At 37.9% G+C, this 16,667-nt stretch overlaps 2 protein-coding genes across 2 annotated transcripts; one reads left to right on the forward strand and one right to left on the reverse strand.

Annotated features, from left to right (window-relative positions):
- Window positions 1–737: 737 nt before the first annotated feature.
- Window positions 738–7,098, forward strand: LOC110726938 (GPN-loop GTPase 1-like). The gene is made up of 7 exons (XM_021906486.1): window positions 738–887; window positions 1,208–1,309; window positions 1,401–1,515; window positions 1,707–1,933; window positions 3,441–3,731; window positions 6,209–6,414; window positions 6,492–7,098. The coding sequence occupies exons 2-7, from the start codon at window positions 1,235–1,237 to the stop codon at window positions 6,763–6,765; spliced, it is 1,188 nt and encodes a 395-aa protein (XP_021762178.1). The 5' UTR covers window positions 738–887; window positions 1,208–1,234; the 3' UTR covers window positions 6,766–7,098.
- An 84-nt stretch (window positions 7,099–7,182) lies between these two features.
- On the reverse strand, window positions 7,183–9,628 carry LOC110726943. Its single transcript, XM_021906489.1, has 3 exons — window positions 9,468–9,628; window positions 7,928–8,130; window positions 7,183–7,595 (listed from the first exon to the last, which is right to left on the reverse strand). The coding sequence occupies exons 1-3, from the start codon at window positions 9,561–9,563 to the stop codon at window positions 7,307–7,309; spliced, it is 588 nt and encodes a 195-aa protein (XP_021762181.1). The 5' UTR covers window positions 9,564–9,628; the 3' UTR covers window positions 7,183–7,306.
- Window positions 9,629–16,667: the final 7,039 nt, after the last annotated feature.

The following is a 16,667-nucleotide window of genomic DNA, read 5'->3' on the forward strand; positions in this document are numbered from 1 at the left end:
TATACTGTATACCTTGAATATTTTTTTGTATTTTTTTTTTTATAATATTTACTCCTTGATAATTAAAGATTTTGATAATCAACGTTGTATGCGGTCAAATGTGCCAAAAAGTTATCGAGTACCAATAGATATTAGTCATGTTACTCCAAAGTCAATAGACATGATTTGATTTTAAGTACTGGGTAGTATAGGAAATGTGAGGTTTACTAGTCTACACCAAAGAAATGAGTTAAATTGGAATAAATTTAAGGTAATAACCTAGATACAACCGATCTCGACTCAGTCCAATTCAAAATCCTTTAAAAATTGGTTTTGAGTTAAATTAAATTTTAGTTTAAAATAAAAAAATATAATTTATCCAACAAAAAAATTGTCTAAAATTGACCATTTATAATCTTACTTGGTATTGGACCAGCTTTATTGATTCGACCGGCTTCAAATTCTATCAATTTTAGTTCCAAGTCTTAAAAAGTTTTAGTTTGAGATGCAGCGTATCACCGTATCTACACCAATAAACAACTTTAATTGTAATGTTATCACTTCTCACCCTATATGGGGGTTAATTTTTATGTATCGAAAATCAAGTTTTGATCATGACCTTAATCAATTTGAACAAAATCAGATCGGATTTGAATCAGACGAGAACAAACCAATAGCCAAAATCATACTCCGTAAGTCCGTAGTCCGTATTTAGTTTTTGGTCTCCCCTATTTTTTCATTTTTTAATTTTCGTAATTAGGAGGCTGTTTCGCTTAATTGCATATTGCTTTATTAGAGGGGTTTAGGGTTTTTCATTATTCGTGAAAACTTAAAATATATTGGGTCTTGCTCATACTCCAAACTAACCTGCAATTTTCGCTCAATCCGACGACTGTTGATTTTCTTTGGTAAGTAAAGTAATCAGCAAATGTGAAATCCAAGCTTTGAATTTCTTGAATTTCCCAAACAAATACTATGTATAATTTTAGAAATCGAGTTATAGGTCTTTTAACTTTCATATTTTGAATTTTATGATTGTCGATATCAATTTCAAGTTTCCAAACGATAATCTAATTGAATTTCAGCTAGTTTCATTGAAAACTGGAAAATTAGAAGAATTAATGTTGCATTTTCAATTTATTTGCACGCTAATTGCTAATTTCCGTTGAATTTTATCGTCAAGAAGGTTAATTTGTTGTTGATTCGAGCTTTTTTTTTTTTTTTCCAGATTGAGTTGATTATTTGAGACGAGCTAATGGAGGTTGATTCAAAGATGCATGATTCAGCTTCTGAAGATGCCTCGGCAACGGCGTCTTCTTCAACTGAAAAGGTATAAATTTAGCTGTGTTGTATGTGAAAAACTATAGCTTATGATTTTTGCAAATTTGTAAAGAAGATGTTGATTGAAATGTAAATGGTAGGGCAAGGAAAATGATGAAATGATGCAGTCACTAGAGAAACTGCAGATTGATGAATCGTCATTGTCGTCCGAATTCAAGAGAAAGCCTGTTGTTATTATTGTTGTTGGAATGGCAGGTCAGTAATCAGCTCACTTACATACCGAGGAAGAATTATTTATTTAACACAATTCATTTATGTTGCTTTTGCATGAACCGGTTTTAATTATAAGATATATAACCATATTTTGGGGTGGATGTGAGTTTTGATTGATTATTGTGTAATGCTTGCAATATGGTTGAGTTCAGTTTTAATTCGAATGTGATTAGGAAGCGGAAAGACGACATTTATGCGTCAACTGGTTCAACATACACATACTTCAAACCGTCGTGGTTATGTGATTAATCTCGATCCGGCTGTTATGACCCTTCCTTTTGGGGCAAATATCGATATAAGAGACACTGTCAAGTACAAGGAAGTTATGAAGCAGTTCAACTTAGGTCCTAATGGAGGAATTTTAACTTCATTGAATCTGTTTGCCACCAAGTTTGATGAGGTACAGCTTAAAAACACTCTTGTTAGTCTTGTAAAATTTTTATTAGATTTTGCTGTGATGTATTTTATTGTTAAGGATGACCAACTTGAAGAATAAGAATCATGATATGCATCTTTTAGTGATATTGTGATATAAACTCTTGCTGTTAACATCATTCTAATAAGTGACTATGTGATATGTTGCTAGTTGAATTTTTATTTTTAATTTATCATAGAATCTTATTTTCTTCTGAAGAGATTATGTGTGTCTTGCTCCTAAACCTAGTAGGCTCGTATTCATATAAAGCTGGTTGAGGACTATGAAACTTTATTTTATTTTTTTGAGGAAATGAAACTTTGTATTTCATCAGAAGGAACCTGTTGTTTGTGAAATTATTTGAATTGTAAGCTTCCTACTTTAGGCCAACACCAATGATATTAATAAAGCTATTAGGAAGAAGCAAGTTATGAATAGGGTAAAAGAAGTTTAATATTTAAGAAAATTGACTATTCCTTTCATGCACATTTAAAATGGAATCCCTGACTTAGGAGTATTTTTTTTTTTAATTTGGATTATCATGGACTAAATTGAAATATCTTATCAGCCTTCTCTATCCTCCTTGTTCATTTTGAAGTATTCCGTAGTACACAACTCATGTGTCTCAGATTAAGGAACAATTGCTAACAACCTCCTTTGTAAGGCTACATGCATCCAATTCCTTTATCCTATTCTGAGCGAGAAGTTCTTTACTTAGAAGGCATTGTGGCAATGTAGGCAGTAAGCCTAATTGATGCGCAGGGCAGCCCAATGAGCACAATGATAGGATCAAGTTAAGAGGGTTCTTGTTGAACAACGTCAAATTAGGCCAAATGACAGCTTAACAATTTTTGGCATGATGTCTTCCTATTTCATCTTCTCTCAAATCTCCCTTAACAGAATATAGTAATACTCGAGAAGGTATGTTGAAACCTAGTTCACTTGCTAAGTCTTTTTGCATTATCACTTCTCTAGTTCTCTATCTTCCCTATAGTGGCCCATAACCCACATGGTCCAACTTGTCCAGCCTGTTAACATGACTAATCAACTATTAGCTTGCTCCTACCCAACGAATAGCTAGGCTTTCTACTTTCTACCAATGTTGATGCTGAAGGTCTCTGGTCCTTAATCTAGGAATTGCCTTTTAAAGCCTATTAAGACTACCCATCTCTTGCATTCATTTAAGCTTTTGATGATAAGTATTTATTTTAAAATCTTTAAATGCTACCTTTACAATCCTCCTTGACGCCAATTGTTGAAATGTAAATACAATCATGAGCATACTTTTAAATGGATGTTAGTCCATATCTTCAAAACCCAGTCAACCATAATATCCCCCCCCCCCCCCTCTTTTCCACGCACACACCCCACTTTACTCGTTTTTCATGCGAGACTGCTACATTACATAACGGTATTTTGTTGCCCCATATTTGTATTTTAATATTTTGTCTTGTAGTGCATCCTAATGAAGCGTGTCTAATTCAATTTTCAGGTTATTTCAGTTGTTGAGCGTAGAGCTGACCAGCTTGATTATGTGCTGGTGGACACACCTGGGCAGATTGAGATATTTACTTGGTCAGCCTCTGGAGCCATAATTACGGAAGCCTTTGCGTCTACTTTTCCTACTGTGATTGCTTATGTAGTTGATACCCCTCGCTCTTCAAACCCAACCACATTCATGAGTAATATGCTATACGCTTGTAGCATTCTTTACAAGACACGGCTGCCTCTCATATTGGCATTTAATAAGACAGATGTAGCTCAACACCAGTTTGCTTTGGAGGTAGGTTTTATTCAGGAGTTTTATAATTACTGATCTGTGAGACATTTACTTTTATGCATGTAACTTTCATGAACATTTTGTTTTGATCTTTTTCATAATATGCATCACATCCAAGAAAAATGCAACTTTGATATGGATGGTGTGTTTCTGAAGAAAATTGTTATTGATCTGCTTAAAATGTCATCTTAATTGCCCCTGTGGGATTGGGAGCTGAAGGGTATCTCTTTGGATATTGGATTTTTTTTACCTTGCTTTCCTCTGTATTCTTGTTCTTTTCTTTGCTGTCTGAATCTCCATGTCTGTTGACATGAATTGATTTTTTGGAATTTTTCATTCATGTATCCTGCTTGCATTTAATACCTTGCCTTAAAGGGTACTTGGTGTCTTGGTGTGAAACTTGAAGTCAAATGGATTAACTTACAAAAAAAACCGTGTCAATAGTCTTTTTTATTGCTGAACCTTTTTTTTTTAAATGGTGTTAGTTCCTTTTACGAACACCCATTTACCAGGTCTTTTGCATCTCTTTTTTTTACTCCTCAATTATGGTTGTAAGGCCTAAAGTCCTAGGAAACTTGGGTATTAACTTGGGCATTTATTTGAAGCAGAGAGCTAATGGGTGCTTTCTCTTAATGTGTGTTAGGTTAGTAGCAAGAGGTCTGGGTGCCTTTTGTTTTTTTATTATTATTTTTCTAAACTTTCAGTGAAAGAGGTTGGTTACCATTGTGGACATCAGTTGGGTGTTTTCATGATCCCTTTATGAAGCATTTGCTGCCTTGCTGGCGATTTTTTTTATATATATATATATTTTTTTTTTTTAAAAATTTTGGAAGGCGCAAGAGGAGTAAAGCTTTACCTGCTGGCTGCTTGCATAACTATTCCTAAAAAAATGTGGATGAGATGTTTTTTTTTTTTTTTTTTGACTTGGAATCTATGTGAGATAGTGTTTCCCTCCTCCTTGCTGTGATTGTCTTTAAGATTCCTGATTTAACTTTTATTGATGATATTCAGCACAATTTGCATGGCTTGGTAATCTTTGGCTTGAGCTTTTTTTTTTTTTTTTTTGTGAACAACTCTGCCTACTCTGGTCCTTCCAATGTTGAATTGCTCCTTGTAGTTATGTGACATTGGACATTGTATATTCTTAATCTGACAATATCTGATTAGAAGTTTCAAGTCAATAGTCTCGGTATTACACTATCTCTGATATCAATGTGGTATCTTTCAGAAAGATGAAGAAAGCTTGATGAACTTTTTACTTATCTAAAGTCTACTTTCAAAAAAATTAGTAAAAAATAAAAATTCTTGTGTATGCTTTTTGTCTGTCCAACAAATGTATAGCAACTCCATGCTCTCTCCCAGACTAATTGCTTTAAATTTCTTGGCTGATAAGCTTAGCTGAATACAAGTAGTATTATCATTTTTAGTCAAGGCTGCACTGCCATTGGTGACCAGCGGTTTGACATCGTTCTTATTATTCATTCCTACCTGTACAAACCTAGTTTTCAGTAAGTTTAGTCTCATTTTTCCTCAACCTCTTTTTTATAAATAGGAACAGCCTTCTGTATCCATGTGGTAAACTTGGGAAGAACAAAGAGAGATGACTAATTTGTTGAAGCCTGATAATTCAACTTACGAATGATTTTTTTATTTTTAATCTAGTAACAGTTTCTGTCATCAGGTATAATTTTTGATGATCAATTGTTAAGGTTATATATTTACCAGAATGGGTATAATCTTTGATGATTTCCTTATTTACTACTCTCTCTGTTCCTTATTTTTTTCCCCTTTTGACTTTTCACGGTCTCCAAACGTATATATCTCCATTTTGATACGCGTAAAAATTATATAAACTTTATTTTAATAAAATATACAATGAGACGTGTCTAACAAGATATCACATAAACATATTATCACTTATAACGAGTATTCACGGTCAAAGTTTTTAAAAGTTTGACCCATATATTCACAATGGGCAAAAAATAAGGGACAAAGGGAGTACCAATTACCATTATAGCATTAGTACACTTCTTCACACTGTTGGGACTTCTTTGATTTGTGTTTTATGCTTTTCTTTTCGACATTCCCTCTTCCCAATATACTTGCTCCAATTTTCATTTGGGCGCCCAAATTATTATCCCTCTTGCTCCATTTTCCTACTTGCAACTAAACAATGGAGCAAGTAAATTGGGGTGGAGGGAGTACAATCTAGCTTCTTCCAAGTGTTTTGAGACTTGCAAATTGGCCATTCTTGGGTTATCACGGTGCTTTGCATTTACTCATGTGACTGTTTTCTGTAGTATTCAGCAATTATGACTTGCATGAGCTTACCTTATGTAATACTCAATAACTCTATAGATTTGGATCAAAAATTTCCATTATTGTATATGTGATGATTTTTTTTTTTTTTATCCTAGAATGCTATCTTCAACTTTGATCCTTGCTTTCTGTAAGTGAACTGATTAGGCCTTTTACTGCAGTGGATGGAAGATTTTGAGGTGTTTCATGCAGCCCTTGAGTCTGATGAGTCCTACACTTCGACCTTGACTCGAAGCCTGTCTCTTGTCCTTGATGAATTTTATAAAAATCTAAGATCAGCTGGAGTTTCTGCACTTACTGGTGCTGGGATGAATGAGTTCTTCAAGGCTGTTGATGATAGTGCTGAAGAATTCATGGAGACTTACAAGTAACATAAGGATAATTTTCATTCTCTTATAGAAAACTTTTGACTGCATTAATGTATTAATTGTGATGTTTTTATAGGGCTGATCTTGATAAGAGGAAGGCAGAGAAGCAACGGTTGGAGGAAGATAGGCGGCGAGAGAACATGGAGAAGCTTAGGAGCGATATGCAGAAGACTAAAGGAGAAACAGTGGTTTTGAGCACTGGTATGAAGGACAAAGAGTCTGGCAGCAAGAGCATGTTGGAGGAGGACGAGGAAGAAGATGAAGATGAATATGAGAGGTCTAGCGAGGAGGAAGAAGCTATGATAGATGATGAAGACGAAGACGATGAAATTACCGGGTTTTCTTTTTGACATATCCAGCAGCCAGAAATCTCATTTTACAAAGGGTATGGGATCTGAGGGAGAGATGGTAGCTTTTCGGTCTTGCCGTGCCTATATGCTTTGCTCAAAGACTCCTATACATTGTCTAATTTGTCGGGAATCGATTAATAGCCCGTTGCCTGTACATAAGGTCTATCTGACACTGCTGGATTGCTGAAACTCTAATTTCTCCATTATTTTGTAACTGAATGGGGTTAGCGAATGGACTATTGGAACTTCACCTAGTTCTATATATCATCATGGTGTTTTCTTATACAATGTAACATGCAGTGTTTTAAAACCAGTACAGTCTTTTATCAGTTACTTCCAATCCTTGCTCGTGCTAGCCTGAACTTTTATAATCAAAATTCTGATACAAAATGACTAAGAGTTTTTATGGTAATCAATTCTTTGATTACATTTGCTTTATTATTCCATCCAAACAACAAATACATCATTTTTTGAAGACATACATCAATTCGAGTAAACAAGAATACAAGATCACATAAAGTGATAAAACATAAATGATGTTTTACACATTTGTTGGTATTTGTGGTTTTGCTGTGGCAATACCATACTCACTTGCAACATTTGAAGCACCACCCTTTGGAATAATCTTTTTGTCGCTAGAAATCAAGACTATGTAAGCAACGAGGCCGAGGGCGATGCTGATTATGCTCAATACCCCCGCTGCAATGAAGAAGCCGGATTTCGGAACGAGGCAGCCCTCGTCGAGAGTGTTGGTCGTATCTACAAGGTACCTAGTGGTGTTGAGAATGGCCGCATACATCAGCATTACAAATGCTCCAATGAAGACCAACCTGCATAATTTTATGAATTTACATTATATTTCGATGTTCGAGGTCAAGTAATTTAATCTATACTTTGTATATGATTTTGTGTGATTTTAAAATATTAAATTTTATAACATTATTTGTCATTAAAGTTTTAAATAGACAAAATAATATTCTCTCGAGCTTTTTTATTTTTTCCAATTTGACTTTTTTTGTCTCACATAAAATTCTAAATAAGAAGAACAAATACTCCGTATAATTGTATCAAAAACAGTACAAAATCAACAGAGATGATTTATGTTTAAACGGAGGGAGTACGTAATAGATTATCGCGACACCAGTAATGATTAGTTACTTACCAAGAGAAAATAAAGCAAATAAGAGCTGTTATGCCACTACAAGTTGAAGGACAAGGATTTCCTCTGCAACAAAAACAGCCAGATGCACCACTTATAAGTATTTGCTGAATCAAAAGAATTATTGAAGCAACTATTCCCAGTGCCACCGATGGACTCGTTGGATAAAAACAAGCCCCATCTTCTGTAAATAGTACTTGATCACCCTACAATAATACGAGTATACATTATTTATAATACGAAGTATATTAATACGGAGTACATAATACAAAGTACCAGTATAAGTATAAGATAATGAATTTTATTGAAAAAACTAGATTACTTAAACTCAATCAAATTTACATAAGATTATATTAATAAGACAAATTTGTCAAAAAAAAACTTTTTAAATGAACCATTTTGTAAAAATAACTTTTTAACAGTTTTTTGGCAAAACAAAATCCGATTTTTAACATTTTAGCAAAATAAAATCCAATTGTGAAATTTTTTTTGTTGAAGAGAACCTAATGCCTCTAATTCACTTAATTTAAGCTCTAAATTCTTCTAATTATCCTCTAAGTCTCACTTAACCATTTATTAATTAATTTAACTTATAAATAAATAAAAAAACCAAAAACCACCACCCCCACCACCAGCCAGCCACTCCCTCCTTTTCCCCCTCCCATGGCAGCAGCCCCCTCCCCCGAACCGAGCCACCGCCTTGAACCCCCAACTCCCGGCGACCCACCTCGACTGCCAGCCGACCCTGCTACCTTTCCCGCGCGCTTACCCCGCTGCAACCCTCCCCCCTCCCTAAACCCTAACATCGAGCAATTAATGGGTGTTTCCGGTCAGGTGGCACGCTTCTGCTCCCTCTTCCTTTTCTCTCGTTGACTCACTCTCTCTCCCTCTTTCTCGCAGTCGCCGCCGCGTCGTCGAAATCTCCGAGAATCCTCCGCCACTCGATGTTGATGCTCTCATCGCTGTCTAAGGGGGGAAGGTGAATGGTCGGGGTTAGGGTTTAGGGAAGGGGGAGGGTTGCAGCGGGGGTAAGGGGGAAAGGGAGAGAGGCCGGCCAGCGGTTCAGGGCGGTGGCTCAGTTGGGGGGAGGGGGGCTACTGCCAGGGGAGGGTGGCTTGCTGGTGAAGTGGTGGTAGGGATGATATGGTGGTTTTTATTTTTGTTTATAAATTAATTTAATTATAAAATGGCTAAGTGAGAGTTTTAGGATAATTAGGAAAAAATTAGAGCTTAATTAAGTGAATTAGAGGCATAGGTTGTCTTCAACAAAAAAAATTTAGTTCGGTTTTCTTTTACGAAAAACCTTTTAAAAGATTTTTTTTCCCAAAATGTTACATTTAAAAGGTTTTTCTTGACAAATTTTCCTATTAATAAAATGACATTATTTTTACTAGTATAAGTTTCAAATATTATGAGCCATAAAATTAGGTCTATTGGTGTGAAAGTAAGAAGAAAAATGAAGTGAACAAAATAAAAGGTTACTTATATTATATCAAATTATCAATAAGAGGACATATATATTGGAGACAGGAACACGTATTACCTTAACTTTGGTAGCCTCGGCAACAAAGCCCATAACTACTGCTATTAAACCAAGAACACCAGCAATTACACATACTGCAATGTTTTTTCCTTCCATAATTTTCTTTCTTTTCTTTTATTTAATCTTGCTCTTGCTTACGTTTTGAATTGAGTAAGTTAAGAGAAAAGCTTAGGTTATACAACTATTTTCATTAAAGTAAGCTATATATAGTCAACAAATGTACACTTGTAACAATATGTCTATAAAATTAGAACTTGATGTGTATTATAAATTTATAATTACTTTAATGATAATGTTCAGTCAAGCCCTGCCTAGTTAAGTACTATTTACATACGACTATTGAACTGTCGATCAATTATGTGCTGCATCACGTCTAGTAGACTATTATGTACGTAGTGATTATAAAGAAACTACTTGATATGTATTATAATTATTCTTTTCGTTTCATATTGATATTCGTAGTCATAGTAAGTATACCAAAAATAGGAGGTTAAGTATAAACGATCGATATATTGTGTAAATAAGGTTTTTAAGATAATTTTTTATTGTCGATACACATATTTCTGTAAATCTAGTGTATACATACTTGTAAATACATTTTCCAAACAGAATACAACAATCCATAATGATATGGATTGAAAACAAAAAGTGGGTGGTGGAGTATGTGGGGAAACTAGACTTGATTATTCGACATGTACGATCAGAGTTAGTGTAAGCCAATAACAGGTTGGGTTATAAGACGAAAAACCAATTACAAATGAATACGAAACTATGCATGTATTTTCCAAGTATATTCGGTTACAAAATAATTGAGCAATTATTTAACTTTATATTATTAACCTTATCCCATAACGACCAGTATTTAACTCATGTCCAATAAAAAATCTACGGGGTATTAAATTGATCAACCCAATACGGCAATACCCATTACTCCGTTAGGCTAGCCTGTCCAATAATTAGATCAAGGGGTAATAACTGGACAAATAAATTTGCTTAAAAAGGGAATTGACTGATATGAACAATGTTCTAGAACGCCCTAATATAGGAAGTAGGAATAAAAAAAATAAAACAAAAGGAGTACTCGTATATAATTTTAGAACGTAAGCTTATCCTTGATTATCGGAAATTACCTTAGCTACAATGGCTACAAATGAAGGCTGATTTACAAAAATATAGCTTTTTAAAAAATTATTTACGATTTTGCGTTGAAATGAAACTTATTTACAAAAATACAGTTCACGTAGACTTGGTAATACATTTGGGGTAATTTTTTCTTTAGAGACAAACCGTTACCTTAACTAGCGGTTTTAGTCTAAAACCGCTACTTAAGGTAGCAGTTTGTCTTTAGTACTACAAGTAAAGTTACAGAGTAGCAATTTATAAAGGGTAAAATAAATCGCTACTTGAGGTAGCGGTTATACTATGAAAAATAAAAAAACAAAAATAAACTTTTTCGAGCCTAGGTGGACAGTAATTCTGTAATTAAGTTTCATTCCGACACAAAAGTGTAAATAAGTTTTCAAGTAACCATATTTTTGTAAATCATCCACAAATGAAGATGTTCGTCTCTAAACAATGGTTGTTCTTAGTTTGAGAGTTGACAACGTATTAAATAATAATTAATAAAAATCTTATGTATACTTCAATGCTTTTAGTAACATGCAAATGTATTTTTATAATGACACATTTATATTTACTTTTTTTTTTTTTTTTTTTTTTTTGAGAAAACATATTTATATTTACTTGTATATTTTTATTATTTATATATAGCAATGTGCTCACTTTTATAGAATGTAAATAAGGTTATATAATTTACAAGAACATATAATAAGTAGCAATTTGCTCCATTTTGATTTGATCGTTGACGTCAACCAATAATCAGTTCATAGACCGTTGAATAAATAGAAAACTAAGCTGGAAATTTGCCATAACTGCGCTACTATACTTAATCTAACGTAGAAGAAAGCCTAGTAGATGCATGTGTTTACAGGCTACAACAAATCTCCAACGTAGAGGTGGAGATCAATCGATCAATTATGTTCGTATCGTGGTTTTGACAAATTATAATATTATTTTGATCTTAATTATTTTGTATTTACAGCTTTTGATTTATATTTTAGAAGTCGTATGACTAAGATCCTGTTCTTTAAAGCTGCTCTACTCTGCTTTTGATTTATATTATTAACTTAACTTTTGATTTATATTATTAATTTAACTTTTGAGTAAAATAAAGTTCATATATACATACCTAATGGTCAAGGTCTCCTCGTAACTCTTAAGAGAAAATGTGGAACATGATGTACCAGGTACAACCTATTGTGTGTATTCCACATTTCTAAAGTTTATTTTCAAAGGCATATAAATTTTATTACTTGACTAGTTGAATGTCACCAAATTGATTATATAATGATGTTGCACTCGTTATGCACTCAAACATCCTGAAGGTCTCGTGAAAATCTAAGGATGACATTGAGCCATTGAGGTGATAAACGTAAGTATATAATACGTACATGTAACATTAGATTTATCTGTTGGGTGGAGAGGGGGAAGGAGGAATCAAATTACTTACTGCTTGCGTATAAAGATGCCTGAAACCACTCATTGTACTGCTCTTGTTGCCAATGATGCTTATGCAGGCTGCTTCCAACACGTCCAAACTCCGATCCAAAGTAAACAAGTAATGCAATGGGCGTTACATATGTATAGGCTACACGTTTATTTGGCTTCCATGGTCTATAGGTCTTAACATAATATCCTCGGTTAATTTTTGGTTCAAAGGTGTTGCAAGTGAAGATCCAAGAGAACCTAGAAAAAACAACAATAGTAGCAGGATAGAGTAGGAAAAATTATGCAACCAAGGAATTCTTTAAATGATACGGTCTTCACTTCCTAGGTGTTAGAATCCAACCTCTTTGTTATGTATTCTTCTTTATTTTCCTTATATTTTCCTTATGTAATGTCTCTTTAGTCTTTCTTTTTATTTTTCTAGACCCTAGGAAAAATTATTGTGTTACTGTCATTTCAACGTTCACTTGTAATTCTCTACTAATGCAATATAAAGCTCTTTAGGGAGCGAATGGTTATTCAATCAAAGCTCTCTACCCCGTTGTTATTGCTTTAAGACTTGTGTGTTGTTTAAGCCTTTATAGATATTGTGCTTGCCTTGTTTTAAAGCATCCCCCACCAAACCAAGAGACCCTAGAGACGTCCTCATTTTCGTCGGTTCCGCTTGTGCCCGCTTCGAAGTATCGGCCGTCACAAGCCCCGACTCCGCACTCGTTGTTCTCGTGCGCCCTCTTGAGACACCGTAGGTCCGTGTTGCTGTGTGCTCACGAACCTCCTTGCTTTAGGCTTGCGCCCTTGTCGCCAAAAGACGAGAGCGCGCCGCACGATCTGGTGTTGAATCACTCGGACCGTGACAGTTTGGTATCAGAGCCAAGTTTGCCGTAGAGATGGCAGAAGAAGGAGAGATGCATGAATACACATTCGAGGAAAGACTTGCTTGGCTTGAAGGCAAGTCCGAACAGTGGGCTATGCTTGAAGAAAGGCTGCCCAAACTCGAGGATATTGTAATAAAACAAGCCGACCAAATAGAGAGGCTTGCCGCTACTGTGGATGGGTTAACGGAGCAACTTAACTTCATGCAAGGCGTCGCTGATGAAGCACATGATAAATGTGCAACCTTAATGCGTGCCCAGAGAGGGCTCGGGGGAGTGGAGGTGCCAAGATAAAACCTCCCAAGCCCCGGACCTTCAATGGCACGAGAGATTCAAAAGAAGTCGATAATTTCATTTTCGACATGGAGCAATACTTTCGGGTCTGTCAGTTGGAGAATGAGTTAAAAGTTGATACCGCCACTATGTATTTGGTGGATGATGCAAAGCTTTGGTGGCGCACCAAGTACACCGACATCCAAGCTAAGAGGACGTCAGTGGATACTTGGGAGGATCTGAAGAAAGAGCTGATGGCCCAATTTTATCCCGAGAATACCGAGTTTGTTGCTCGCACCAAGCTCGCTGCTTTGCAGCATAAGGGTTCCATCCGGGAGTATGTCAAAGAGTTTTCAGCGTGCATGTTGGAGATCCACAATATGTCCGAGGAAGATCGCCTATTCAACTTTGTGCGTGGTCTTAAGGAATGGGCCCAAAGAGAAATTTGGCGCCAAAAGATTGATACTTTATCGGGAGCCATCGCTGCAGCCGAAAGGTTGATGGACTACTCCTCAGAGAAAGGACAAGGTTTGAAGAAAGGGAATAGCGGGCCGACACCGAACCCTCCTAGGAACTCCGGACATGGCTCGCAAGTGAGCTCCAACAACTCGAACAATAGATACAATAGGAGTGGGGGAGAAGACTCTCGGAAAAGTGGAGCTTCTTCCTTCTCTAGTAGAGGAAGCACCCCTAGTTCATCTTCGACAGCCAGGCCATTGACGTGTATCCTTTGCAGAGGACCGCACAAGTGGTTTGAATGTCGACACAAGGGAGAAATTGACAATCTCCAAAAGAAACTGTCCTCCATGTCCTTAGAAAACCCCGAGGGTGAAGAAGCCGATGAGGTAGTACCTAGTGAAGGAGAACATTCCAGACTGGGGGCCATTCGCATGATGTGCGCTATGGGAAGAGAAGGCTCTGAGGGCCAACCCAAAAACTCTGGATTGATGTATGTGAATGCGTTGGTAAACGGAAAGGAAACTCGTGCCATGGTGGATACCGGTGCTACCCACAACTTCATTTCAGAAAAGGAGGCAAAAAGACTTGGGTTGAAGCTCCTACCAGAAGGAGGCAGTATGAAAGCGGTGAATTCAGTTGCCAAACCGATCCACGGCGTTGCCAAGAAAGTAACAATGAAGCTGGGAGATTGGAGCGGACAGGTGGACTTTACCGTTGCGCCAATGGACGACTTCAGCTTGGTGCTCGGCATGGACTTCTTACACTTTAGTAAGGCAGTCCCGATGCCGCATCTTAGATCTATTCTGGTTCCCGGGCAGCAACCATGTCTCCTCCGAACCTGCGATTCGGGAAAAGGGCCGAAAGGGCCCCTCCTTTCAGCAATGCAATTGGAGAAGGGGTTGAAGAGGAACGAGCCCACGTTCCTAGCAACACTTTCCACGAAGGAAGATGAAGCAAGTGGAGACTTTCCGCCTGCAGTTGCCGAGCTACTATCAGAGTTCCAGGATCTCCTCCCGAAAGACCTACCAAAAGTTCTCCTACCTAGAAGGACAGTGGACCATGAGATTGAGCTGGTTCCAGGGGCGAAACCCCCAGCACGAAGCCCTTATCGCATGGCCCCCCCAGAATTGGCTGAACTCCGGAAACAATTGGAGGACTTGCTTGAGGCAGGCTTCATCCGCCCATCAAAGGCTCCTTATGGGGCTCCTGTGCTTTTTCAGAAAAAACAAGATGGAAGTCTTCGATTGTGTATCGACTACCGAGCATTAAATAAGGTTACGGTGCGCAATCACTACCCTATCCCTTTGGTGGCGGATTTGTTCGATCAGTTAGGGGATGCAGTGTACTTTACAAAGCTAGACTTGAAGTCTGGCTATCACCAAGTTCGTATCGCCGAAGGAGATGAACCAAAAACTGCTTGTGTGACGAGATACGGGGCATACGAATGGCTAGTCATGCCCTTCGGCTTGACGAATGCACCTGCTACGTTCTGTACTCTGATGAACCAAGTATTTCGAGAGTACTTAGACAAGTTTGTGGTCGTGTACCTCGATGACATCGTTGTCTACAGCAAGACTTTGGAGGAGCACCTCGAGCACCTAAGATTGGTCTTCGAGAAGCTGAGAGAACATCACCTTTTTGTGAAACGAGAAAAGTGTGCCTTTGCGCAGGAAGAAGTCGGATTTCTTGGACACTTTGTGGGGAAGGGTCGATTGAGGATGGACCCAAAGAAGATATGTGCTGTTCGCGATTGGCGGGATCCCAAGAACCCCTCTGAGCTGCGATCCTTTCTAGGACTGGCGAACTATTATAGAAGATTCATTAAGGGATACTCAGAGATCGCAAGTCCCCTCACCGACCTATTGAGGAAAGATTGTCGTTGGGAATGGTCAGGGCCCCAGAAGGAAGCTTTCCAGAAGTTGAAAGAAGCAATGGTGAAGGAGCCGGTCCTTGCCCTTCCAGACATCACCAAACCATTCGTGGTCGAGACGGATGCTTCGGATTTTGCTTTAGGAGGAGTGCTCCTCCAAGAAGGACATCCTATTGCATTCGAAAGTAGGAAGCTGAATAATGCGGAGAGAAGGTATGCGGCACAAGAAAAGGAGCTACTAGCCATTGTGCACTGCCTAAGAGGATGGAGGCACTACTTGTTGGGGTCAAAGTTTACCGTCCGCACAGACAACACCGCGGCGAGTCACTTTCTCACCCAACCCAAGCTGACAGGAAAACAAGCTCGGTGGCAGGAGGACTTAGCTGAGTTCGACGTGGAGTTCACCTATAGAACGGGATCCAGCAATAGAGTTGTCGATGCCCTGAGTAGGCGGGCCGATCTTGCTGCGATGTACAAGTTAGCGCCAATGACGGCAAGCAGCATTGCCACATCCGTTAGAGATCAAGTTCGTGCTTATCTCCCAGATGATCCGATGACAAAAACCATAACAAGGATGATTGAAGAAGGGAAGACTAGACGCTTTTGGTTGGAAGATGGCCTCATCTTCACCAAAGGTACAAAGCTGTTCATCCCCAAAGCAGGGGGATTGAGGAAAATGTTGTTGAAGGAATGCCATGATACGCTGTGGGCGGGACATTCAGGTTGGCAGAAAACCCTCAGTCTACTCGCGATGGGGTACTACTGGCCAGGAATGAAGGAAGATGTGATGAGCTACACCAAAACCTGCCTTGTGTGCCAGCAAGACAAGGTTGACAGACAGAAGCCCGGGGGCCTCCTTGAACCTCTTCCTGTACCAACTCGACCGTGGGAGAGTGTGTCGATGGACTTCATTAGTGGCCTCCCGAAGGTTGGCCAGTTCTCTTCTATCATGGTGGTGATTGACAGGTTCTCAAAATACGCAACGTTTGTACCCTCGCAGAAGGCTTGCGGAGCAGAAGAAACGGCATCTCTCTTCTTTAAGAATATTGTGAAGTACTGGGGATTGCCAAAGAGCATAGTAAGCGACAGGGATACCAGATTCACGAGCATATTCTGGTCTGAGCTATTCCAAATGATGGGGTCTGACCTCAACATGTCGTC

Source organism: Chenopodium quinoa, unplaced genomic scaffold, assembly GCF_001683475.1.
Source record: "Chenopodium quinoa cultivar QQ74 unplaced genomic scaffold, ASM168347v1, whole genome shotgun sequence".
Classification (NCBI taxonomy): domain Eukaryota; kingdom Viridiplantae; phylum Streptophyta; class Magnoliopsida; order Caryophyllales; family Amaranthaceae; genus Chenopodium; species Chenopodium quinoa.

Bases quoted from the DNA above. Each gene is read 5' to 3' on its own strand.
- LOC110726943 (XM_021906489.1), bottom strand. From the start codon at position 9,563: ATGGAAGGAAAAAACATTGCAGTATGTGTAATTGCTGGTGTTCTTGGT. The intron at 8,131-9,467 runs GTAATACGTGTT...GTATTATTGTAG, and splicing joins CCGAGGCTACCAAAGTTAAG to GGTGATCAAGTACTATTTAC. The intron at 7,596-7,927 runs GTAAGTAACTAA...AAAATTATGCAG, and splicing joins ATTTGCTTTATTTTCTCTTG to GTTGGTCTTCATTGGAGCAT.
- LOC110726938 (XM_021906486.1), top strand. From the start codon at position 1,235: ATGGAGGTTGATTCAAAGATGCATGATTCAGCTTCTGAAGATGCCTCG. The intron at 1,310-1,400 runs GTATAAATTTAG...TGTAAATGGTAG, and splicing joins CGTCTTCTTCAACTGAAAAG to GGCAAGGAAAATGATGAAAT. The intron at 1,516-1,706 runs GTCAGTAATCAG...GAATGTGATTAG, and splicing joins TATTGTTGTTGGAATGGCAG to GAAGCGGAAAGACGACATTT.